Genomic DNA, 27171 nt, shown 5'->3' on the forward strand with positions numbered 1-27171 from the left:
ATGTATATAAATATATAATAGACTGGTCAAAGTGCTAATGATTTAATTCAGTAAAAGTAAAAATTTAGTATTCTCTATTTCATAAATTCAACTTGTACACTTTTCTGTTAACCAGTGGTGGAGGTACTGGTAGGCACTATAAATAAAATTACTTAAGTTACAGGGTGACCCAGAGCTAGTGGTTGTACACCATTATAGGAAAATGCCAAGAGCGTATAGAAAACCATTTTTAGTTTTCCTAATTTTATGGTGTTATTTAGTCCCCATTTAAAGCTTTCATGAACTTTTTCAAATTTTTATATCAACCCCTTAAGAAGTTATGATCATTTGAATACATATTTTGGTTAATAATTCTTCAAATACCTGCAACCTGGCAAAAACTCAAGATATCATAAAGTTTTTTTCATTTTGTTCGTTTTGAAATGTAGTTTTACAAAAAAAAATATATAAAAGTACTACATTTTTAGTTTTTTTTTGATTTTTTTTTGTTTTTAAACCATAATGCTTTTTGAAGAAACGAGGCGCTTTTTTTTTCTTCGAAAAGTTCTCAAAAGAATCGTCTTTCAATATGTAAATTTATGTGACAGGCTCTAGAGTTGGATCCATTTTTATTGGGTTTATTCCATTTTTTTAATTAAAGTAATTTTTTTGTATTTTAATTTTTTACAGATAATGCACCATATTAAACCAAATTTTATTATGGAAGTAAATCGAGATGACTAACTACTAAAATTACCATATTTTTAAAACTATTTATATTAAATTATTATTAATATAAATAAATATTTCGATTTTTTTTTTCAAAATAACAAGTTTGTACTTTATTTTCTGTATTATTCCATTAAATATTCCTGCCAGTAGTTATCCAAACGCCACTTCGAAGGATTTGACTCCTGCTGTTACTAATTCTCTTAAAAACTTCTTTAATACAACAATATTAAAATTTATTACATTATTTTAGTTATTAGTTCAAGTGAACATATAAGGAATACCATAAAAACACAGTAAGAAGTATTACGTTTATTTAATATTTGGCAACATGGATATAATTTTACAATAATCAAAGAAACTATGAATTTATTCTTTACATCAATCAGACTACAAGTCACACTATAAAAAGAAAATGACTTTAAAAGGGAAAAGTATATCCGAATAACGAAAAGTTCTTATAAAAGAAGGAATTATGTATTAACCAATTTGTTTTGGTAAGATATTTCATATATTTCTTCTGTTTTGTTCAAAAATAATTATAGTTGACATGAAAAGATTCGATAATATAGTATTTACCAACTCAATTCATTTTAGTTACTTAGTTAATGTGACCACATTTAGTTTTAATATTACCTACTACTTAAATTATGTTACTCATTAATTGAGAGTTACAAGTTAAAAATCATCAAACTTCTTGCATTCCCGCACATGATCTGTATTAATCTGTTACAGGATCCTCAAACTCGTCAGACAATTTCATCCTACTTCCAATGCGTGTGACTGAAATAACTTCATGAAGTTACTGTACTTAGACATATAATTTAGATAAGAAAGTAAAAACTATTCCATCAAAAACTTTAATCGTTCTTAGCTTCCATAACTGTAACACCGATAAGGTTTTATTAACCAGTGCCGAATTTTTCCAACCTCAAGGAAATTATTTATTGATAAACCTCAAAATTAAAAGATGTGTTTAAAATTTGAGAAAATATTTCTTCATTTTCGTAAAAGTACTACCTTTTTTTAATTCCATATACAGAGTGATCCAATAACGGTACGTAGCGACTGTATATACAGGGTCGGAAAGTCCCCATGGTTCATCGGCCGTTACGTGAGAGCGATAAAGTTATAGAAATCCGTGCGATAGAGAAAGATGGCTATAATGAAAACGTCTAATAGTCACCGCCCATTTCGCCCTTCCACAAATAAGAAGTGGATCTTATTTGTCTTATTTGTTTTTGCATGTCATGTCAAAATTTTAATATTTTTGTAAATAAATGAAGATTGTATAATATATAATACCTACCGAAAATAACATCGGAAATGGATGATGATGATACTAAAACTTGCATGTGCAGCATAAATATTGCACAGAAATAATATGCATGTTAATCGCAATTGAAGAAAGGTAATACATATTAAGTAAAATCCAATTCGCTTATCGACACTTACAATCAAAAGTTACATTTTATGACGTCAATTTAGTTCCTCAGTTTTACCGCAAAATGTGATTAAGCAGAAGTAGTTGTCGCCACAGCGGCCAAGTTGGGTTTATTATACATTTTGACAAGGAAGTAAGGTTTTATTTATGACTAACTGACTGAGTGATAAAATATATCCAACCACAAAATAATAATTATGATACATAACATTTTTTTAAACGAACATTTTTGGTTATCCTGAATATATGCCGAACGCAAATAAAAGTTGTTTAATTAAAGAATCATGGACCTTTGAGCATTATTTTTTCATTTTTTAACACACTGTTTAAGATCTTTCAAGGCAATTTGGTACAAAGGGGTTTTTGTGAAGATGGGAGGAATTCTTGAAATAACCTCTGAAACAGTATTTTGAAGAAAGAAATTCACATATTTGTAATGGCTTTTATACGTACACGAAAAATGTAAATGAATTGAACATACATGATACATTGGTAGAATTACACGTTTGAGTACATATTTTTTTCTTGCGATGCCTTTTTTACCATTTGCACTGTACTTTTCCATTCTAAGATGTATTTTTCCTAATCCTTTTTGCGTTTTTACCATATTTGATGTAAATATGCGAATAAAAGTGAGAATTTGATACCCTGATTTAGCTCAACTAATCAGATTAGTCGTGTGATCATCCGACGCGGTTAGTTGTTCAGTAGGTATGTTTAGATTCATTTGTGGTCTAATAATAACTACCTAAAAATAACTGTATACGTAAATACTGAGGTAAGTAAATGATATATATGACTTTGTGTACGGAAACATCAATAATAACCATATTGAACTTTGTCTCACCTTTATACATAGACATCCAAATTGTATTTAAGACGTATTTTATTTACTGTTTCATATTTTGTCTTCAGTTTAACGTTTAAAGCAGTTTCATTAATGAAGTTGACGAAATACCTAGCCCATAGCTGACATTCGTATTAAAATTATTTTTATTATTAATTTGAACGCTTTATCAATGGCTGATTTACATTTTGTTAAGTAGCAAGTGCAGGTAAGAAGTGCAGGTGTTAAGTGATAAGTAAAATCAAAGTGTAAACGCTCACGCTGTTAAGTGATTAGTGCAAGTGCGAAGTGCGAGTGCAAAGTAAAGTGAATAGAAGCACGGTCTATTTTCTCTGTTAAGTAGCTAACCCCGCACACCCGCGTACTCCCCGCAATCGTAGCGCCGCGCCGTCCAAACGTGGCTCGCCCGAACTACACTATTTAACTGTTTGACAAGCTGTTATTTTTGAGAAGTACATAAGTACGGACGATATTACTATCATGAAATGGACTGAAGAACTGTATTTAGCATCACAAATTTTAGGAATCATCAACGATATAGCTGCTTTGGATACTCTAAATAGATGCGAAAGAGTGCGTAAGCTGCATTAATTTTTGAAGATAATGCACTTCTCATAAATGTATCCGATTTTGTTATAGTTGGTCCAACAATAGTCAGTAACTCATTAAATTTATCTTCCGTCATTCGTATTGAATTACAAAATTCAGTTGGATCCTCATTAATGAGTTCCTCGAAAAGCTTATTACTAGCTCCGTATTGAAGTCTTCTGCTTATCCATTTTCTTTGCTATAATCTCTTAGGTTTTTCGATTTCAACTAACAATTCATGTTCGATTTCTGATGCGATGACTGCGACTGTCTTTTTTAAAATGTTTCGCAATAATTCTAATCGTTGTACGTCCTCCATTCTGTACTGTAGTATAACAACCCTAGGTTCGTCAAAAAATAAGTAAATGTAGTTGTGGCCAAAAATATGTGATCGTCATAAGGACTACCTACGCTATGTGTATCCATTTTTAATTGACCGGAAGGCGCTGGCTACTAACTTTGTAGAGGGGATGTATGGTTTAATTATATAAAACAAAAGCAGAGTAAATACACCTAACCTTTATTTACATACAATTCAAATTAAACATGTGACAAATAGAAAGAACAACAAAAACATTAACAACCATTAAACATAAAAGGAGAGTGCCAGGCTCACCTAGAGCTCCTGTGGGGAAAGAACATGGCAGAGAAACCCACGATCGTTGCTCTTACCACCCAAATATATATGCAAAACAACCGCTAACCAAAAGGCATAAATTAAGAACCTTTGCTAATGATAAATAAGTCCTATCTCATTTAATGTGTCACTAAATGTCATCTGTTACCTCATATTAGTCATACACACTTCCAAGTAAAACTGAAGAGGTTTGGTGTTAGTTAGCCGGCAGAGCCGGAAGGTACTGGAGTCCCATACGGGAGGCAATCCAGCTATAGTTGAGATTTCGGAAGATCCTTCATAACACTGGAGTCCCATACGGGAGGCAATCGAGCTTAATCCAGATTCGTTCCGCACGGGCGAAAATGTAAGTAAACTCAACAAGGCTCGTATAGACGTATGACATAAAGTGAGCACAAGAAATCAAAGAACAAATGATAAAACAAGTTAAGTGTGAAACAAAGAGGTCGTTAATGTAATATCTGGGCAGTCACGACAATATACATATTTTAACATGTAATAAGTAATGAGCAATCTATAATAATAATTGTAACAATTTTATCTTAGAGAAATATACGCCCCTGAGCGTAAGACAATGAAGGCTAAACATATACAGAATTACTATTATGAAACATCTATATTTTACGTATAACGTAATCATGACAAAAACAAGTTAGATGTGAAACAAAGGAGTTATTATTGTAATGTCTGGGCGCCCACACAACATATATATACATATATATATATTTTAACATGAAATAAATAATGAGCAATCGCTAATAATAACTATAATAATTTTACCTTAGAAAAATATATGCCCTAGAGCATAAAGCAATGGAAGCTAAACATACAAAGAATTATTATCATGAAACATCTATAACCATCACAATCACAAAATTACATAGAACAATTAACAACAAAGTACTTAAAGAATATTACCTGCTAACAAATACAGGTTAAACATTTAATTTTCCACTTCTATATTTTCCACACTACACTGATCGTCTTGCTTTTCACTCCGCGCTGTTCTCACTTCAGCTGCCTATCTTCAACTAACTATTTAGGCTTCCTTCCAGAATTTCCTACCTAAGTGCTTGTTTTTTGTGCTTCCTTCTATCGACCGTTAATATTACTTTTTCATTGTTATACAACACCCACGTAGCAGGTGACGTGGAAGTTGATAAGATAAGTACGGTTTCGCACAGTACCGACACTTTGGACTTGTAAGAAGCACTTACCACTGTGTGAACATTTTGTTTACACTTAACACCATAAAAACATGATAACTAATCACTTCTCACCTGCACTTGTTACTTCGCAAAATGTAAATCAGCCATAATGGATAATTTATGCAACAATTCGCAAAATAACATTTAAAACGTCAAATTAACATTGCTTGACAGCAGCCTACTCGAAAATTGTTGTTGAGGTTCATTTTAAAGTTTATCGGCAGAATCCAGAAGCACCCTTCCGAAAAATCAATTTTGCCATGAAACTATAAGAGTTAGGAAAAAAGTGAATGTACACTTTTTGTCAATAACTGTTCTATCCAAAACAGCATCATTTTTTATTTTCAGTAGGGCCGTATACATTTTTTTTATAATTTAATGAGTCTGACTCCCCATAACTCCGCCACTGGTTGCTTGCGGGACTTCTACTTCTATGGAAAAATGTTATCTTACAAGAAGATGTGTCATGCCAAATTTTGCTTAAATAGCCTTTTTCGTTTAGAAGTTATTTAAAAAATTCGAATTTTTTTAAAAATCTTTAACGCCCTATATTTCAAAAATGAAGCGTATCTGGAAAAAATGTATACTTGATTTTTTCTTATTTTTTTTATGAGGAATATCTCCTTATAGTTTGTCGACTTAATCCTGAAACACCCTGTACAACAATCTATATGTGTAATTAAAGAAAAATTAACATTTTCAATGTACAAAATTAAAGAGATTATTCTTTTCGCGATAAAAAATTTCCGACCTATAGAATAGCTTTCCCGTCATTTCATAAATTATATGCTCTGGAAACATCCTGAATAATCAAATCGGAAGTCACTAGTCTAATGTGGTTTCCACAAGTTGTTGAATTGTTCTGGCCTTCAGTGAAACGCTGTTTAATGGCAAGATGAAGTGTGTTATAGTCTTGTGCCTTTTTCATCTTACATTGGAAGTGTTTGGTAAAAATGCAACTGAAATCCTCAATGGTAACTCGCCTAGTGCTCAAACCGTTTCAAAGAAAAAATTTTGTATAAGAAAGTGTTGTCCGGACGATGAGGCATTCTTCATAATTAGTGGCTACAAGGGTTGTAAACAGTTAAATTCTAGTATCGCATTTGTTTTTTACAACAATTTTACTTTCTTGTCGAATGTTTCGAAGAGTGATTACTACTACGTCTACGGATTGAAGTGTCCTCACGATATGCATATGATTGAGGAAAACGAATTCTATCTGCAGGCTAATGGGTCGTTGTTAATAACCGGCGGAGACGACTATCCTGATAATTTCTACGCCCCAGGATATTACTGCATTGACCTTGTCAATAACCAGTCGGGGGCATTAGTTTGTATGGAGAAAGAACAGGAATCAAAAGCTTGGGAACTTTTCATAGGTATGTAATTTTTTATAAATTCTCTAAATACAGGGTGTCCGGTAACTACGGGGAAAAAGTAAAGGGTTATATAGAGCAGGTCAAACGAGTGCTAGTACTTCATATAAACTTTTTACCTAGGTGCCATTGTTGAGGAGTTATTGTCACTCAAAGTAAGAAGTTGAAAAATGAATATTGCCCATTATTTCTAAAGGGTTACTTTGATTAACTTGAAATTTGGGGGAGCAACTCATTCAAATGTATCTTTATACATTTAAAATTGAATCAAATATTTTTTATTATACAAGGACGGTCGAAATTATGTCCTAAAATTTACGCAACTTGGACAGAGCTGTCAAATTTGACATTTCGCCTTCGCAGGCGACTTTTCTACAAAAAAGGTATAGTTCATGACTTATGAAAAAATGAACGGTTGTTAAGATAATTACATTTTTATATTTTGTGTAAAGGGGAATTAATTATCACATTATTATAATCAAATTAGTAGATACGCGTAAAAGGTAACAAGCACTAAGGCAGCTTAAAATGAATTCCCGTTTTAGTGAAAAATTAAAATAAAATAATGGAATACTCTAATGAAGAATATGCAGATATACATTTGATTTATGGAGAAGCGCATTACAATTCTTTAGAAGCTCAAAGAACATACTCGGTACGATTTCCAGATCGGAATGTACCAAATCGGAAAACTTTTCAAAGATGTGATCGTCGCATAAGGGAAACAGGTATAAATGAATAGAAAGTAGTTACAAATTTATTTTAACCGTTCGCTATACAGGAAGCATATTGCCACGACGTGGTGGGGAAGGAGCCCCTAGACGTGCCAGAAACTCAGAAATTAAAGAAGAGATCTTGGATCAAATAGAAGCAGATCCTTCAACAAGCCTACGAAAACTTTCAAGGCAAAATGGAACCACTAAGTGGGTAGCTCACCTGGTTCTAAAAGAACAATTATTGCATCCTTATCACATTCCAAAAGTACATGCAATGGGACCGGAAGATTATCCTGCAAGATTAAATTACTGCAATTGGTTTTCGCGAAAACAAAGAAACAATTTAAATTTTGTTGGATCTGTATTGTTTACGGATGAGGCAGGTTTTACCCGGGACGGAATTATGAATTCCCATAATTTACATGCATGGTGTGATGAAAACCCTCATTTAGTCATTCAAGGCAGACACCAGAAAAGATTCATAGTTAATGGATGGGCAGAAATAATCGGTAACCAATTAGTAGGCCCCTTTTTCTTACCGGATAGATTCAACGGTGCCCGATATTTGAATTTTTTACGACACGATCTAAATCTACTACTAGAAAATATGTCATTGCAAACAAGACAGGAGATGTATTTCATGCATCGCACCGCCCCACTTCAGTCGTGAAGATAGAAATTACCTCAACGCAACATTTGGTGATAGGTGGATTGGACGTGGCGGACCACACTTATGGGCACCTAGATCACCAGATCTTAACCCCATTGACTCCTTCTTATGGGGTTACCTAAAAGAATTGGTGTATTCAACTCCGGTTTATACAAGAGAAGAGTTGATGGCAAGAATAGAACATCATTGTAATGAAATTAAACAGAATCCACAAATGCTATTTAAAGTGCAACAAAATAACCTTAAAAAAATAAGGAAGTACACTGAACTAGATGGAGGACATATCGAGCATTTACTGAAGTTACCTCTTTTAATCCATATGTTTCATTCTTAACTTTTTTCTGTACCGTTGTGTCTCCGGTTGTGGCTATACACAAAATACAAAAGTTTAATTATCTTGACAACCGTTAATTTTTTCATAAGTCATGAAGTATAACTTTTTTGTAGAAAAGTAACAGGGTTATCTGCTTGCGAGGGCGAAATGTCAAATTTGATAGCTATGTCGAAGTTGCGTAAATTTTGAGAAAATAATTTCGACCGTCCTTGTATAATAAAAAATATTTGATTCAATTTTAAATGTACAAAGATACATTTGAATGAGTTGCTTTGATCCCCCAAATTTCAAGTTAATCAAAGTAACCCTTTAGAAATAATGGGCAATATTCATTTTTCAACTTCTTACATTGAGTGACAATAACTCCTCAACAGTGGCACCTAGGTAAAAAGTTTATATGAAGTACTAGCACTCGTTTGACCTGCTCTATATAACCCTTTATTTTTTCCCCGTAGTTACCGGACACCCTGTAGAATCCGGATGTTGGGTATTCTTTATGCCAGCACAACAAATTAACTGTATTTTTAGAGTAAAAATCATTGCACAGTTCTCTCAATATTAATGAAATTAAAATAATAGGCACAAAAAAAAACTCGAGTGGTCGTAGTGCTACGCTACATTTTGATGCCAATAATCGATAAAAGACAATCTTCGTCAAAGTTTGGCTCACAATATTTAGGGGCCATTTTAATTGGTAGAATATCAGGCATGCAAAAAAGTCTAAACTCAAAGATCTGACATATAATTTCCTACTTATTTTCAGAAGCTATACGGATCGGCCAGTACCTTGTAAAATCTTTATTTAGGGTGAAAACGGACAGAAAAATTGCTAAATCATAGTCCAATTTGGGTCCATTTTCACACTAAATTTTCAGGATATATGTTTACTTTGTTGGCAATTGATATTTGTCCTTGAACCGACCTTAACCCAGACCTGATCGGGTCAAACGGACACCGTATGCGGATTCATCGACGCCAAGAATATACAGCATGTACAGTCTTGTCTTTCGGACCTCCCATTTTTTTTTGTGGGGCTTTCAAACAAACTTCGCTGCATTTGTCTTAAATCCATTGTTATGCCATAAGAATTCACTGCGACGCTATAGATGGTTTCAAAGTTCAGAATTGGGACTTCTATTCAAGACCTGAACGCTAGCGCCACGACAATTATTCGCTATACCCCCACTTTTCTACATGCAACGCCTAAGCAAACTGGATAAATTGCTATTAAACAAATCTACTCCGATCTCTCTTGGGAAATAAGCCTACGTTATCAGTGAAGTGAAATAGAGCGAGTTCTTATCATTAAATTTTATTTTTGCGGTATTATTATCAATTGTAGTTTCCAAAAAATAATAATTTCTGCTCGACTTCAGTAAGTCATTCGTCGATGACGAGATGAGGTTGACTCAGTTTGTCTGTTTTATCCATTTAATATACGAAGTGTTTAGTGAAACTATACCCAAAACGTGTAGTGATGAAATTACTTTTGAAAACAACGAAAAGCTTTCCAACAAACCGCATGTTAGAATATGTCCACTTAATGGAACATTAGCTATTGACCCGCCGGTTGAAGATTGTAGCCAATCAAATGTCAGTGATTCACTTGTTTTCTATAACAAGTTTACGATATTGCCCAATGTCTCTAAAAGTGATTATCAATACATTTATGGATCAAAGTGTCCCAATAATATGCCGATGATAAGACTGGAAGAATTTTATCTGCAAATCGATGGGTTACTATTAATACCTGGCGAAAATGGCTATCCAGATACTGTATATAAACCAAGTCTATATTGTATCGGCAATATCAATAACAGTATCACAGCATTACTTTGCATTGAAGAGCAGTCATCAACGCACACAATAATAGGTACTAATGTAATTTATCTTTTCTAAGGGTGAAATAAAAGATACGTATTTCCTATATCAGGGTTGCAAAAAGCATATAGTTTATACAGATAATATCTAGTACCGAGTTTGTTGAAAACTTTCCACGCTCCCGATGACTGGACATTAAACTGTTTTTATTGACCATTGTGCTTTTCACCTAAAAAACTTTCGCCAGAACAATTTTTTTAGAGGGTGTTTCTAAAAAGTTATAAACATTATTCTGTAAATATTGGGCTCTCTGTATATAAAGACATAGGTGTTAATTTTGAGTATTATTTTATTCACATGGGTATAAAATTTCTCTCTGACATGTTACCAATCCAATTTTCAGTCTCAACTGTTAGCTATTATCATTCATTCTTAGTTTTTGTCGCAGAAGTACCTTCAGCAAAGAAGAGTCATTTCTAATTTTAGATTTCTGTTAGTTCCTACATAATTTACTACTAAAGGAAAATTATTATTGTAACATATGCATGCTTTAAAAAATGTTGAATTTCATTGAATGATAAATAATTATTTATATTTTCACTGTGACAATTTCCAACCTGCTGTAAAGGGCAAAGTGAAAATGCTACGACATTACAACGTATATACCTCAGATAAGTAGTAAACTTCTTTAAAAAGGTATTAAGCACATATATTTTATAGACGTAAGTATTATAATATCCTCCAGGATATATGCGGTGTTCAAAACAATTTCTGTAAGCAACATTGATAGTAGCATCCGGTATATTTAATTTTATGTTAAGCCTTTACTGATTTATCTTTATGTTAAGTATTTAATGATATATGTTAACGAAAAGTTATATGGCATAACAAATAAGGCCATCGTAAAGTGGTAAACTAAGTACTGATAGAATATTGAGGACTGTGTTATGATGTGATTATTTTAAGGAAATTTCTTTCTTATTTTCGCATGAAAATTACTACGAATAGCAGCATATGAGATCTTAAAATGTCCAATTTATTTGTTTTTAGTTACATTGTATTTTGTAAGATCTGAAAACTAGACACTTGAAGCTTCAATTTCCTTATTTTTTATTCTCTCTACGACTATTTCCCTTCAAGTTACAGCTGTTTGAAAATCACCCAAAATTTCTGGATTTTTTTAATAACCCTTAATTTCTGTGCTTAGTATATGTATAGATATTATCTCATTAGAAACGTTAAAATGATTTTTTTTTAATTCTACGATATTCTTTGATATTTATACATTAAAATCTCAAATATTTATGAATATGTATTCACAAAACACTGCAGATTTTGTTCACAATATGCAACATTTCATATTTAAATTGACTAACTTTTTGAAGGCAAATATAGATTTTTTCAATGAACCCATTATTTTTATAAAGTTGTACACGTCCTGCCAATGGTTCTTCGTAAGGTATTTCCTTATTACAGAACTCCTGAATATCTGTAAATAAATTCAATTTTACTCCAATAGAGAAACATGCATCGTCCTTTAATCGTTATGTAATTCAGATCCAAAATAGCAGTTTTCCATAGAAGCGAGAGAATTTTTTGATTTTGAATAAAAATTAAATTACACAAAGTATTTTAAACATTAAAAGAAATGGATTTTCAGAGGCGTCCTTTAGGGGCCTGTATCTCCGTAGGGAGCGCTTTTAGAAAATTTTTTAAAGAAACTTGTCATGTTATTTTAAAAAATCCAAGAGCTTGCCCGCATATTATGGGACACCCTGTATATAAATTATGAGAGTTATACCATTGGTTATATAAACTACCCCCTCAATTTAAAGACTGACGCTTGTACACAGGTATTACACATTTTCCATTATTATTTATAAAATTTGTTACGTTTATGTACCTACAATAACAGTTTAGCAACATTTTTCCTCTTTTTGGGTTGACTTTCTAAGATCTGACGGGTTCTATACAACTAATGGTCACATAACTATAAGATCTGTGGTTATTATTGCAATTTTTACGTCATAAATTATTATTTCTTATCTTTGAATTTTAAATTTGCGGTATTATTATCAATTGGGCCTTCCAGAGAATATTAATTTAGGCTTTACTTCAGTAAGCCATTAGTCGATAGCAAGATGAAGCTCTCTCATTGTCAGTTTATCTGCTTTATACATTTAATGTACCAAGCGTTTAGTGAAAGTGAAACGATACCCAAAACGCGTAGTGATGAAATTACTTTTGACAACAACGAAACCCTTTCCAACAAACCGCGTGTTCGAATGTGTTGTCCACCTAAGGAAACATTAACTATTGACGCGCCTGTTGCAAATTGTACCCAATCAAATGTTAGTGATTCACTTGTTTTCTATAACATGTTTACGATAGTGCCGAATGTCTCCAAAAGTGATTATCACTACATTTATGGAAAAAAGTGTCCCAAGAACATGCCCAAAATAGAAGAGCAAGAATTTTATCTGCAGATAAATGGGTCAATAATAATACGAGGCGTTAATAACCATCCACATGTTGTGTTTCCACCAAATCGATATTGCATCGGTTCTATCAATAACAGTATCCAAGTATTCGTTTGCTATGAAATTAAAGATGAACCATCACAACTGGCAACATTAATAGGTACCAATGAAGTTTATTTTTTCTAAGCTGAAATGAAAGATACCTACGTATTTCATATGCTCTTGAAAAAAAAATGAGAAACGAAGATGAACGAATATCATGATCATGATTTTGCATTTTTCAAGCCAAAGATAAATTTATAGCCTAATAGTTTTAATTAGTTCCCCTATTTGTCTATTTTGTTACTATAATATTGCATAAAATACCAAAAAATACGGTTTTTCAATAAATTTTTCGCGAGATTCAGTTTTAGTTAATATTTTTTCATGATGAAATTATGTAGTTGAAGTTTATCTGGTAATATAATTCATTCTCATGATTCGAGAATTATATTATTGAATATTAGAAAAAAATGTGTTTTTTAAATTGTTTAAAAAAGTCGGCCATATTGGATCAGCCATTTTGAATTTTCATTTTTTGATATAATATTCTTGTTCAGAGACCTCAAAAACTCCTATAATGTCAATTTAAGTAAATTTACATTGAAATTTGTAATTTTTAAATACATTTTTTAAAAAAGTCGGCCATATTGATTCAGCCTTTTTAAATTTTTATTTTCTGATATAATATTCTTGTTCAGCGACTTCGAAAACCCCTATAATATCAATTTGATTAAAATTGCTTTGAAAATTTTCATTTTTTAATAAACTGTTTAAAAAAGTCGGCCATATTGGATCAGCCATTTTGAATTTTTATTTTTTATCATTATATTATTATTCAGTGACCTCGAAAACCCCTATAGCATCAATTTGATTAAAATTGGTTTGAAATTTTTTGATTTATTTAAAATAATCTTTGAAAAAACATTTTTTATTGTTTAAACAATTAAATCATAATTAGAGTACAAATACAAGTTTATAACTTTTTTCTATAAGCAATTTCAAAGCGATTGCAAAAGGTTTTATGAAAATCCTAGGCTATACTAATCATTCTGAAATAATGTATATCTTTAAGCTACGTGTACTCCACTATAACTTTTCTTTTTTTTCGCCGATCGACATTAAAGGAGTAGTTTTAGTGACAGCTATCAGACACTAAAGTGTCACATTTACTGCCTAGGCATTAAAATCATTTTTACTTCCGCTAAATTAAAAATCAAAATTTGTTATATAAATATATCATTTATCTCACTTTTACTCTATAAGCTCCAGAAGAAAATTATTACCTTTCGCATATTTGTTGTCAGTTTCAACTGTCAGGTATTGTTAGTAGTTTTTGTCACAGAAGTACCTTCAGCAAAGAAAAGCCATTAATAATTTCAAATTTCTATTGTCTATTAAATTATTAATGTGAAATATGCATGTTTTAAAGAACGTCGGATTTTATTGAATGATAAATAGTTATTTATATTTTTAGTTTGATAATTTTCAAGCGGCTGTAAAGGGCAAAGAGAAAAAACAACTATATCATGCCACAACGCATGTACTTCAAATAAGTAGTAAACTCTTTAGAAATGTTTTAAGCACAATTTGTCCTAATTTCCTGGCAGATACCTGCGGTGTTCAAGATAATTTCAATACGTTACCTTTGATAGAAGTATATTTATTATATTTCTGTTATCTTCAATGAAGTATGACTTAGTTTTATGTTCAATATTTACTAAACTATCTTCCGGAGTTAACTAAATACCATTATAAATAAGGCAATCGCAAAATAGAAAACCAAATAATAATATAATACTGAAGACTGTGACATGATGTAAGTATTTTAAATAAATGCTTTTTTATTTCTTATTACGAATACGTGTTTATATCTTTTAAAAAATTTCAAACATATTTGCACTACTTAGTTTCTAGCAATACATAAGATCTTCCTTACTCAAATTGAGTAAAATGAAAATGTTTTGTATGCTCGTATATTGGAAACGTTATTTTTACGTTTTATTTTAGTTTTATACGATTTTTTTTGGTATTTAGACTAAAATTTCAATTTCAATTTCAATTCGCAATATGCAACATTTTATACTTGAATAACTTTTTGAAGGCAAATAAAGATTTCTTCAAAGTTCCTATTGTAGGTACTATCATCAGTTATTTTACCGTCGAATGTAATATACTGCCTCTGATAAAGTTGTACATGTGCCGCCATCTCTTGTTTGTGAGATATTTCCTTGTTACAGAGTTCTGAATATTTGTAAATAAATTGAATTTTACTCCAGTAGAGGTAGCAAACATTCATCGTTTAGACCTTTTTAAAATTAAATTAAGTTGTTCATTTTTATAGTATCTATGTAAATAGTACACATTGGTCAGACCCGGTCTGTACAATTTCAACTACGACAATTTGTTGTGGGTTGCCTATGTGACGTCACACTAAAAGAGTATTCAGATCTAAAAGCAATTTTACATAGAAATTTATAAATTTTTAGACCTTGAATCAGTTGTTATGTATAATATATAAAAAGTGCCTTCAATATATTAACGATTTAATTTAGGGATCTCCTTGATTGCACATACAGCGTGGTAAAAATGTTCTGCATAAAATTCACATTTTCGTTAAAAAATTTTTGTTTCGAAAGACGGTGAGACCCGTCGATTTTTATTTGATCCAGGGCACCTTGTTATGTGGAAAAAATTTTTTTTCGATAATCCACTTACGGCAGCGATGACATAATTTTTTTTTTAAATGACAACGCATATTTTTTTCGTTCGAAATTGATGACAGTGATAATTATCTAAACAACGGTGTGAAAATTTCGATGTCTTACATAACAATTTTTTTTAGAAAAATGCACCTTAAGTTCTTATAAGTGATAATTGTCTACTTACACTATTAATGGCTCCGAAAAGGACAAAGTTGACAAAATTACATTTCAAACGAGTAAAATTACACTAATGTTTGTGTAAGTCTAGAGAAATTGTTCGAATTGCCCACCCTGTACCATTTGGCATTGTCCTAAGCGTGTGTAAACGCCGTCTACACTCCATTCAAGCATTCCATTTTGCAATCGTCGTTGCGATATTTTCCGGTTATCTGTGGTGTTTACAATAGGTTTTTAGTAGTTAGTGTCAAAAATGGTTTGCGTGTATAGCAACTCGGAGTTGATGGATATCGTTTTAATTTATGGCGAAGCATTTGTGTTATGGTGAAGCAAGACAACATTTGTGTTAGTTCGTAGAAACTGAGTACAATGGACCCAAATGTGTTTACACGTTGGTGGATAAAATTTTGAACAATTGTTGTAACATCGGGTATATCAAATGATTTTATTGTATAAAAACATAAATTAATTTTATTAATTAATAAAGGCAAAAGCAGTTGAATTTGCCGATATAAAATAGATGCGATAAAATTCTATTTACATATTTCTTTCCTTGCGAAAGTTTTTGTCCGTTTTTATCACACCGCCATGCCGGTCGCATTGTGCGAGGTCAGGTTTTACAGTGGACCAGTTTCCAGTGCCGTGCAGAAGTGTATTTTTAAATCAATTTCGGACTGCCCTTTTTGATTCTTTACAAAATTGTATTTGTAAGGGTCCCCTGTACATTCAGATTTTTTTTTTTTTGGATAAGTTCTGAATCACCCTGAATATAACTAATTCAATAAATTTTGGACACAGTCGTAATAAACGTTATCTAGTACCTACCTAAATGTCCCAGAATATTAAAAAAAAAGTACTATATAGATGTAGATATACATATCTCGATTCATTTGTGACTATTTTTGTTCTAGGCTCGCCCAGTCTTTGTATCTCGGCTTTCTATTAAGTTATTAAATTTTACCTATCTTAATCGTCCTCAAGTGATTCATCGCATTAAATTTCAGTTCAATTCTCTTACGAGTATAAATACCAAAATATACATACGGCTACCCACGTCTGATACGTTCATTGATGCCATTTAGTGCTACCAAATAAACCAAACAGCTCATTTTAAAAACCATGCGGGTGACTCTCACGATCAAAACAGCGATTAACATCTTGGTGATTAGTGGTTGTTGCGGTCTTACCATTCTTAACCATAAGACGGAAGATAACTACAGCGTATGTAACGAAACCTATCCTTGCCTACGAAAATGTTGCCCGGAACATCACGTTCTACAGAAGAATAAATGTGTGTGTTCATCACAGGACGATTTTAATATCGAAATGAATGGTTCTAATATCTTCAACGGGACCGATGTCTCCTTCAACATCATCCACAGCAAGAAATGTGAGGAACATGAAGAATATTTATTGTTGACGCACGATGACTATTACCTTCAGACTAACGGCACCTTGTTCTGGCTGGATCTCGAGAAGCTTGTCACATTCGAACATTTTTGCTTGGAAACGTTTGTTTCTGAGTCACGGAAAGGATTGAGTGCTTATGTATGTTATGAAAAGAAGAAACTATCGAAAAGAGACATAGATTTTCCCCGAATTTACTGTAAGTGCTGTCAGTATTTTAAAAATTATTTAAAATTTATTTTTCTGCTGCCATATTGCGCAATATGTAATTTTTATAAAGTTTTCAGTTTTTCGTGAAATGTGAATTTGTCGGATTCTAAAAATAATTAATAGATTAAATGCTTAAAAGTCGTCAGAATCTGAGGAGAAATATTTACTTTTACGTAAAATGACCGACTTTTGGGAATCCCAAAGATAGATTTCCATAAATATAGGTACCTTAATCTGGTCGAAGATCTACGTCAGTATCCAAATTCAGTACAGAGCGTTAAAAAACAATAAACATTCAATCGTAACTGAATAAAAATGTTACAGAATAAATTTAAAGATCATAATAAAGAGCTTATAATAGAATAAATGTATTTATGAAAGAAACTTCGCAAAAAAGGCTAACAAGAAAATTTTTAGAAACAATTATAATAATATTAATAAAATATGAGAAAACTATAATAATTTATTTAATAATAATTTTCATCAGCTGCTGCTGGTTGACAAATTAGCTTCGTAAAAAATATTACGTACCTATTTGCTAAAGCGTTCATATCCCTTATATCTTATAATATAACTTGATTAGTTTGTCACTACATTGTCGTCTACGTTAGTAATTTATTTCGGTTTGTTTTCTACTTTCCAACGGGAGACAATTAACAACCTTAATTTTATCATATAAGTAAAAAAAGGAAATGGCAAAATACTTTAATAACAGTAAAAATAAATGTATCTATTTGTATACAGTATGTCTCGAAATAATGGAACAAAATTCATATTTTTATTTAAATTTAAAAAAATCGCTGAAACAGGTCAATTAGTAAATAGAAATTGTCACTTTTCTGGAAAATTTTCTATTTTTTTGAGCCATCCCAAGTAGCACAAATATGTTTATAATAGCTTTAAGAATATCTATATAACCACTCTTCCGCAGGTAAAAGCTTTATTAAAAAATGTTGAGAACAGTAATTCAGCATTAAATAAGCATTTATAAATTCAAAATAGGCGTAGCTTATAAAACCATTTTATAAAAGCTGTACATATAATATTTATTCCACTAATTAGTGTTCTGTCGTTGCATTCTTACAGTATTTGTAAAATATACTATACTAAACCTTTATACAGAAAACATTGCCTTATAAAACAAATTTGCTGATATAATTTTCTCCAAAGAAAAGGTTTATACATGTTTTATAAAAGCTATTTTTACCAACTTGAACGCGATGAATGTTGTATTAATGTTTCCAATATACAGTACAACAAAACTTTTTAGCATTATAATTATGCGTTTCTATACTAAATCGTTTTATTAATAATAAAACTGAAAGCTTTACTCAAGAGTTAATGTTTACCAATATACACAATAAAATTAAATATGTATCTAAAAAATAAAAAACTGCTTACAACGAAAATTTTATTAATGTAATACATCATGATACCATTAAAAAAAACAAGCGCCTTTAAAATTAAGCAGATTAGCAATCGTCTGTAGTAATTTTTGAAAAATGATGTCACAATTTTCGATTCAATAAAAAAAATAAAGAATATGTACATAACAAGTTATTAAATATAATTCAATAGACATGCATTAAACTAATTATTTCATGATACATATTTTTTATAAAATTGAATTTATTTTTGACGTAAAATTCTGATGTACAATATGGCTGACAACTTTTACTTTTACCACAGTAGCTATAAATCTGTTATAAAATAATTAAAATTTTAAATATTTTATATAGTATTTTGTAGAGTAATTTGCTGTCTATGCCAGTTTAAAAATTCTGCGTAAACTGCTCCCTGCTACAATTCCAATGGCATCAACAGAACAGATAGTACTTGTATTTTAAAATGTTCTGAAAGAAGTTCTGAAGATTTTGAATGATAAAACGCTTTTAACTAATAGCACTGCTAGTAGAGTTTAGAAGAGACAAATATACGGAGTACTGTCACAAAATCACAGATAATCATGTGAGCAAATCAGCCGCTTATTGGTTACAAACAACGAATACATTCTAGAAGAGACGTGAATGGATGTCTAAAGATGAAATCATTATCAGTTAGTGTTAATTGTAATTTATAATTAATGCAGTTATAATAATCAGTAAACAGTATTACAGCACTTTTAGTGTTGTTGTTTGCAGCACAAAATAATTTTGCAGTCACTGCAAAAGCAACGTATCGTATAAACAAACTCTTTCATCGATTTTAATGAAATTTGGCAGGTTTGTTTGGAATAATAAAGGGCTTATTTGAACGTAATAATATAAATAAAATTAATAATTCCAGTGTTTCCTGAAGGTTAACTAATAATATTCAAGGACATAACGCATAGTAGGTATTTAAATTTTTAAAAACAACATGCAGTTTTATCGCCATAATTGTTGTAATAGTGTATTAACACTAAAACTTTCTAATTCACAGATTTTTTTAAATTACGGACAATATCTTCATATATATTTTTATGCCTTCGAAAGCTTTACTATATAGTAGTTTTATAAGTACAATATATACTGCTTCATCTCTCAAAAATAGCTTTTTAGTTGAGAAGAAACTATACTTAAACTATTCTGCTTACAGCTGTAATAAAACCCTTTTATAGAATCTTTTTAAATCTTGTTGTGATATTATTTAACTTCAAAAGCTAAAATTATTTATAATTTAGTCATATAGTATATTTAAATGATAATATTATACAACATTAATAGTGCAATCAATATACTGTATTAAAGCTTTAAAAATTGACCGATAAGTGTTTATAACATTATAAAAAACCAGGAAGCAGCTATTACACTTTAAACTTTTATAGAAGTTTCATATACCACGTTTAAGAAAGTCTTTATAAAATTGTTGTATAATTTTACTATTAGAATATTCTAACGACTTTTTTATATACCAAAATTGCTATAGGAGCAAATTAACACCTTATTAAGGCATTAAAAATCTAAAAAGATACATTCGTTGCTATTAAAAAACAGTTATATAACTTTAAGCGATGTAAGTAGCATTTGTGTTAGTTGGGATGTTTGACAGATCTATAACATTACCGACATTTTTTTTAATAGGACGCTCTATATTTTATAGTATAAATAGATAGCTATTTTAAAGACAAATTTAGCGATATAAGGTAATACCTACTTTTTTGCCATAGTTATCAAAAAATGGAGGAATTAAATGAAAACAATAATTTAGTACTACTTTTTATTTTATTATTAGTCTATTTCTCTGACAATTTACAAGCATTATTAATTACGGAACTTAAATGTGTCCACGTTACTATTCCCTATCTTTCACCACATACATAATAAAAAAATGTTGGAATTTGTTTTAAATAGCAACAGGATTATAGAAAAATCGTAAAATTTAAATAAACTTTGAAGTATAAAAAGCCGGTACTTGATTACGTCTATTTGCGTGTTATTTTATATTAATTTTATAGCTAGTAAAAGTGTCACCTCTATTTTAGGTGCCTTACACTTTTTTTGTATTAACCGAGTACTGAGACAAATATAGAAATTATACATGCTACAACTGAACTGATTATGCTTTAATTTTTCGGAAGGAAGTTATTTTGATAAAATAGATGACAAAATCACTTTATGTAGTTGTTATCCTTGGGACCTAATCCGGAATCCGCATGACTGTACGTGAAAGTCAACGCATTTGACATTTTATCACTTTTTTTGTCTAATCTTGCACAGATCATTGATACTCACGTATTAATGAAATTATTTTTGTCGTTTTGCTACATATTATGAGTGTACAAGGCGGCTATTTACTAGATCATTGAAACATCGGTTTCGAAACCCAATAGCCTGTCAGTCACAGACGCAGTACGTATCGACAAACAGAATGGTACACACTGTAGCTTACCGCAATGTTTAAAAACACACGGAAAACATCAGTATAATCATAAAAATCTATCACGGAGCATTATCGGCAAAGGAACTAGTTAGAGTAAATTAAGCTTCCGGTGCAGGCAATCTTGTTCGCGTAGTATGGACCATTTAACGATCAATTTGCGAGAATGTTTTCTTTAACGCGTGTCTTGGTGGTTAGCGCCGTTTATACTCAAGTCGCCGCGTTAAATTCTAGTGAAAGTTATGCCACCGTGAATCACAACACTAACGATGACTACAGACTTTGCAATGCCCAGAGTCCTTGTGTCAGGAAATGCTGTCAGGAGCACTACGTCCTGAGAAACAGAAAATGCGTGTACTCCGACGAACACGAATTTAATCTTAAAGTGCATAGAGGTGTCGAAGATGTAAGTGAAACTACTGACGCTACCTTGAACGTTATCCATGACGATAAGTGTTATCAGCAAAGATTAGCGCTGATACCTGCTTTTAACGAGAATCAGGCCTTCTTCTTGCAGACTAATGGATCCCTGTTTAAGCCTTACGACGAACTTAGGGCGATCATTCCTTTCAACCACTTCTGTTTGGAAACTATTATTTTCAGCGAAACGACGCAGCATTTTGCTGCGTTGGTTTGCTATAACGAGACTACTCTGTTGGCCCAGAAGGAAAAGAAGTATTGTTTTGGTATGTAAAATTTATTCCCACGATAGTCTGAATTAAAGTCCGAAATGCATGATTTAATAACAGAGTCGATATAGTACCTTTCAAAATGAATACAGTTTTTTGTACACATTTATTCCATACATTTTCATAAGAAATCTACTCTCTTCTCTACGATTTACACGATTTTCAAGAATTGATTCAACCAAGGCGTTAATTTAACGTATTGTACCAAGACTGCCTTACACTCTAATGCAAAGAAAAATTGTCCTGGAATCATTACATTTGATATAGTATTATTGAAAGCGTCAAGGAAAACTGTAAATCAAATTAGTTCAAGCCATTACATATTAGTTTGAAAAAAGTGAAATAATTTTCTGTAAAACGTTTGGCGCAAAATTTAACTTATATATCAAAACGTCGTTGCTATTTAATAGTGATTACACTGAACAGATTATTTTTGTAAAAAGGGAAAACTTGAGAATGTAATCAACCAAATAAGGACCTTACTTAATGTGGACTGCTTTTATTTTGTAATGCGATGACGTTTTCCCACTGTTACTGAGGCATTTTTTCTTGTAAGCGAACATTATATCCTTTTACGAATTCAATAATCATTCGGAACAGCTATTTTAAAAGGCATTATGGAGATGATTTCATAGAAGAGACTGAAATAATTTTTTAATGAATGGATAAATTGCTTGAATGCAGGTATTAGTAATACCACGCCAGTATGGGTTCTTCGTGGAATTAGGAAATGTATTTCTAATTAACACAGCTCCCCTTATTAAAAGAACACTGGCGTAGAAATTAGGGGTAATCAGAGCCCCTTACGGACGCCTATGATTGATCTGTTTTCACAATAATTTGTGAAATCGATAGAGCTTTTCATTCGTATATTTCATACTAAATATAAAACAAATGACTTTCACAGTTTAAGAATAAATAAAAACCAAAAAAAAAAAATGTTTCTCAAGATCTTATATCTCTAAAAGGAAGCCTTTGAAAGAAAAAGTGTATACTTCAAAATAACATTATTTTGACGAGATCTATCGATGGCTAAAGTTCTAATCATAAAAAGTGAATCACCCTGTTTAACAAAATATTTTCAAATTTAGACAAGGAATCCGAGTTCAATTGTATTTATCATTTTGTTCACTGGAAACTGAAAGGTAGATTTGGGAAAACCAATAAATATATTTTAATTTAATATTTAGGACTACTGAAATATTTTAAATTTATTTTTTTGGGCATTTCTAGTGAGGCTATCTATTGGCAATTACATGTATAGGAAATGTAGATCCTTCACTGATGTACTATCAAAATTTCATGACATTTGGACGAATATAAGCGGAGTTATTGCGTCTGAAGTGACAGTATGTTTGTGTCACGGGTACAAAAATGAGCATCGAACAAAGATCTAATATTAAGTTTTGTTTTACTTTTACCGAAACGTTTCAATTGATGAACCAAATAATGGTGATGATTGTTTATCCCATGAAGCAGCAAATTCTCTACATCTTCTTCAAATTACTTTGTTAGATACTTCCATAAATAACGAACAAATTAAAATAATCCTCATTAGTATAATTTAAACGATCCCCAGGCATTTTTATTTAAATTTTCGGCAAAAACTATTCAGACACAACAATAATTTGACAACTAACTTGACGAATTTCAAGTTATTTCATTTATTTTTGGAGTATTTCTGATCATGGCAAATTTGACAGGACTAATACGAGAGAAACCCCAAAAAAATAGAAAATTGCAAATATCTCTAAAAGTAGTAACGGCAACCCTAACAATGCTTATATGGCTTGAAAGGAAATTTCAATCTGCATACGACAGAGTAAAAAAATACAGGGTGTTCCATTTAAGTTAACAAAGTTATAGCTGTTTGAAGTTATCAAAATGTAACAGCAAAAATGAAGCAACTAGTATTAAATGTTTTAATTTGTTGGTATGCCATATTTTAGTGTTATCTATACCCTTTAGAGGTAGCAAATATTCACTTGATATCAGGCTCCTGAACAGAGTTACTAGCATCGCCGCGGACCCTTTCATCTGTCAAACTTTTTCTTTAAAAATTAATATCTCAAAATCTATAACTCCTAGATAAGTATTATCCAGATATGGAACATAAATTATTACTGTTTACATAAACAATTTATATAAAAAAAATATTTGTAATACACTACATTTACTAAGTATACAATTTTTTAAATTCCTGGAAAAATATCTTATTACTCGTATAAAAGGTGTTCTATCATTCTGCTCTAGACAAAAGGCAAAGCCATATGTTATCCACTTCAACGACAGCATGAACTGTATTCTCTTTCTTAGGTCATATATGTTACCAGGTCATTCTTTGTTTACTTTATCCTCCAGAGCCCTTATAACAAGAACTACATGTGGATGAAATAACATGGTACTTCGTTAATATTGCAAAAAAGTAAAAAATAATTTAGTATTACAAGTAATGTCCATACTATATCTCTAATTTTAAAACAAATCCAAGGCTTCCCAGTTAAATAAAGCAGTTTGCAAAACAGAACAGGCATTTTCAGAAAAACCTTATACTCACGGAAGGAACTGTTAAACCACTGTTCAGATATGCTTTATCTTTATTTAATAACAAGACTATTATTCATGCACGTAGACATTCTTTCAGCAACTAGTAATTATAAAGGATTATAAAGGATATATATAAAATCGTACATAGGCCCAAAGCATCTGAATACTTGCGGATTGCGCTATAGGTATTAGGAACTTAAGAATGATCGTTTTTCTACTTACAATAAATGCCGAGAATACTAGCTGCATTGAGTAGATGTCATTATAATTAATATGTCGATAAGAGCTCTGAATTAATACACAAAATGCCACCACTGACCATCTTAAAATCAGTAGATTATACTGTGTATATGACACAGTCATAATGCTGACGCTCACTAGATTTCGTCCGGTACAGCAAATTGCTATCTAATTCTTATCTTTGCGGTTAACAATAAAATTCTCTTCCATTTAAACCCACTTCCATTTAACAAATGTAGAAAATAGTCCACATTAGTCGTTCTCGTTTTAAAAATGGTTTATCGTGCTCTATATTTATTAACTTTTTTGGTTACCGCCGTTTTTTCCCAACAAGATCGTCCGTGTTATCAACACTTAACTGAAGACATCACAAACGGACAGCGTTTACCAAGCGGAGCTATATTGAAGAACAATGTTACGTACGATAGTGACAACTATTACACAGACAATGGCAGGGTATGGGGTTGTATATGCAATATAAACAATTGTGTTCAATATTGTTGTGATGTCGATGAAGTTTTCGTGAATAAGACATGCATACAGGAAAAAAGTCACAGTGAACTGAACATTAGTGTATACGAAGAAAAAAAAAGGTTGCGCGATTTTTCCTTACGCGAGTTTTCTCTGATTAAAAGTTTGTCATGTCCTAAACTTCACGAACGTATTGCTGCCGAGAAAGGTGACCTCATTTATATACAGGAAAATGGGTCGTTGTATTATGTGTCTGGTGAATATGAAGCTATGTACGATCCTGGACATTACTGCTTAACCAGAGATGCAAGCAACACCTTACTGACTATTCTGTGTGAATTTTATGATGGAGAAATTGAGGAAACGATGAAAATGTATGCAAAAGGTACTAATGCACATTTATTAACCTTAAATAGTACGAGTATATACACCACAGTTATTTGGTAGGTTTTTTGCGCTTCCATAATTTGCTAATTTCTTCAATTTTAGAACTTTGTTTTATATAAAGAGTAACACAATTCGAGACTTTTTTCCAAAAAAAATATTTTTAGCGATTTAAGTTATCAATATTAGGGACAGCATTTTCCCATGCCCTTTATAGTTGCTTACTCATTTTAACACAGTTTTTGTGGTCTTTTGCTCTTTGAAAACAACTTTTTTCTTATATACACCTACTGGATTTTATTTTAAAAAAATAATTGCAATGATATGAAATAAATTACATGAAATTCAACGAAAAGTTTATAACGAATTTGCAGCTATTTCTTTAAAAGAGAAGTTTTACTTTTTTCTAATTGAAGTTCGAATGTGTTGAAATGCAACTGTTTTCTCAAGAGAATGCTGTCAATAATTGACTTCTACTCAACATTTTTCATTTTCCTCCAATATTGGGTTATAACTATTATGTTGTACGATCAGTGCCTTCTGACTAAATATTATTACTTGACTTGACATGACCAATTTCCGGTCTTTGTTTTGCATTAATAGTGGTTTGATATTTCCTCTTCCGGTGACAAGTTTTATAGTAATCCCAGATTATAGTATCTACTTCTTGGTTGATAACACTGTTAAATTAAAGAAATATAATTCTAGCACACTTTTTAAATACATTTAATTAAAGTAGCATGGTTTTTCGAGCTGTTATGTACTAACTTATGCAAATGGTGTTCCAAAAGAAACTTAGGATTTCATGTGAGAAAAACAGATTTTATTGATAAAAATGTTTGCAAAGCTTTTAAAAGTTTTTAACTCTAATTTTTGCCTTTAATTTCTGCCCCTTTTTTAATCTCTGCAACCGACCCTGTTTGTTCAAATTTGGCAATTAATTTTTTCATAGTTATTTCATTCGGGTGTTCCTTTCTACTGAAAATTCCACGTAATTTTCGCACAGTCTCAACTACACACTCTCAGTACTTGTAATGAATTTTCACAATCTTCATTGGCTAATCCGTAATAAAGCGCTACATGCAGTCAATTCTTCGAATTGAATATGGCGCACAATTCTTTTATCACCGTTAATTAGTATCAATAATATTATTACAAACTGACAGTTAGTTGTGAAATAATCTTGACGTTTATTTAAAATTGACTAATCCTTTAGAGTTCTCATACAAATTTTTGAAATAGGTCAATATGAGGTTACTAACTGCCTTTTCCGTTATAGATCGCATCGTCAGGTATGTTTCTATCGTTTTTTCAGCGAAACTTATTCGCGGCGGTGATAGAATATCTTAATCTTAAATATTTTTCAAATTATATCGATTTTTCGGATAAAAGGTTATCTCGAAAATCGGCCCTTCTTGGTCGATCAATAGTCGTAGACAAACGAATCTGGGCTCATTTTTTTCCTTAAAAGTTGTACTTTTGGTACAAAAGAGTGATAACGATTTTATTCTTTGCAAGTGTCTAAAAATGACTGAAAAAAGTAAAAATTTTTTGGTCGCGTTTTTCTTGAATATCTTTTTCGATTTTCATTTCTCGATAATATCTACTACAGGAA

General features: G+C 31.3%; 1 protein-coding gene across 6 annotated transcripts in view; it reads left to right on the forward strand.

The window, feature by feature from the left end:
* The first annotated feature begins 6261 nt into the window (after positions 1–6261).
* Positions 6262–27171, forward strand: part of LOC108907945 (G-protein coupled receptor Mth2-like) — a 74845-nt gene continuing 53935 nt past the window's right edge. For 3 of the 6 annotated variants that reach the window (XM_018711798.1, XM_018711801.1, XM_018711805.1), the window contains exon 1: positions 24923–25557. In XM_018711798.1, coding sequence (XP_018567314.1) covers positions 24975–25557 — 583 coding nt within the window. In that variant the 5' untranslated portion in view covers positions 24923–24974. Of the gene's footprint in view, positions 6812–9883; positions 10402–21233; positions 21912–24922; positions 25558–27171 lie in introns of those variants that run through there. The other 3 variants (XM_018711806.1, XM_018711809.2, XM_018711803.2) reach the window with 3 other exon arrangements.

The sequence above is a fragment of the Anoplophora glabripennis genome, unplaced genomic scaffold (genome assembly GCF_000390285.2).
Source record: "Anoplophora glabripennis isolate ALB-LARVAE unplaced genomic scaffold, Agla_2.0 scaffold78, whole genome shotgun sequence".
In the NCBI taxonomy this organism is placed as follows: domain Eukaryota; kingdom Metazoa; phylum Arthropoda; class Insecta; order Coleoptera; family Cerambycidae; genus Anoplophora; species Anoplophora glabripennis.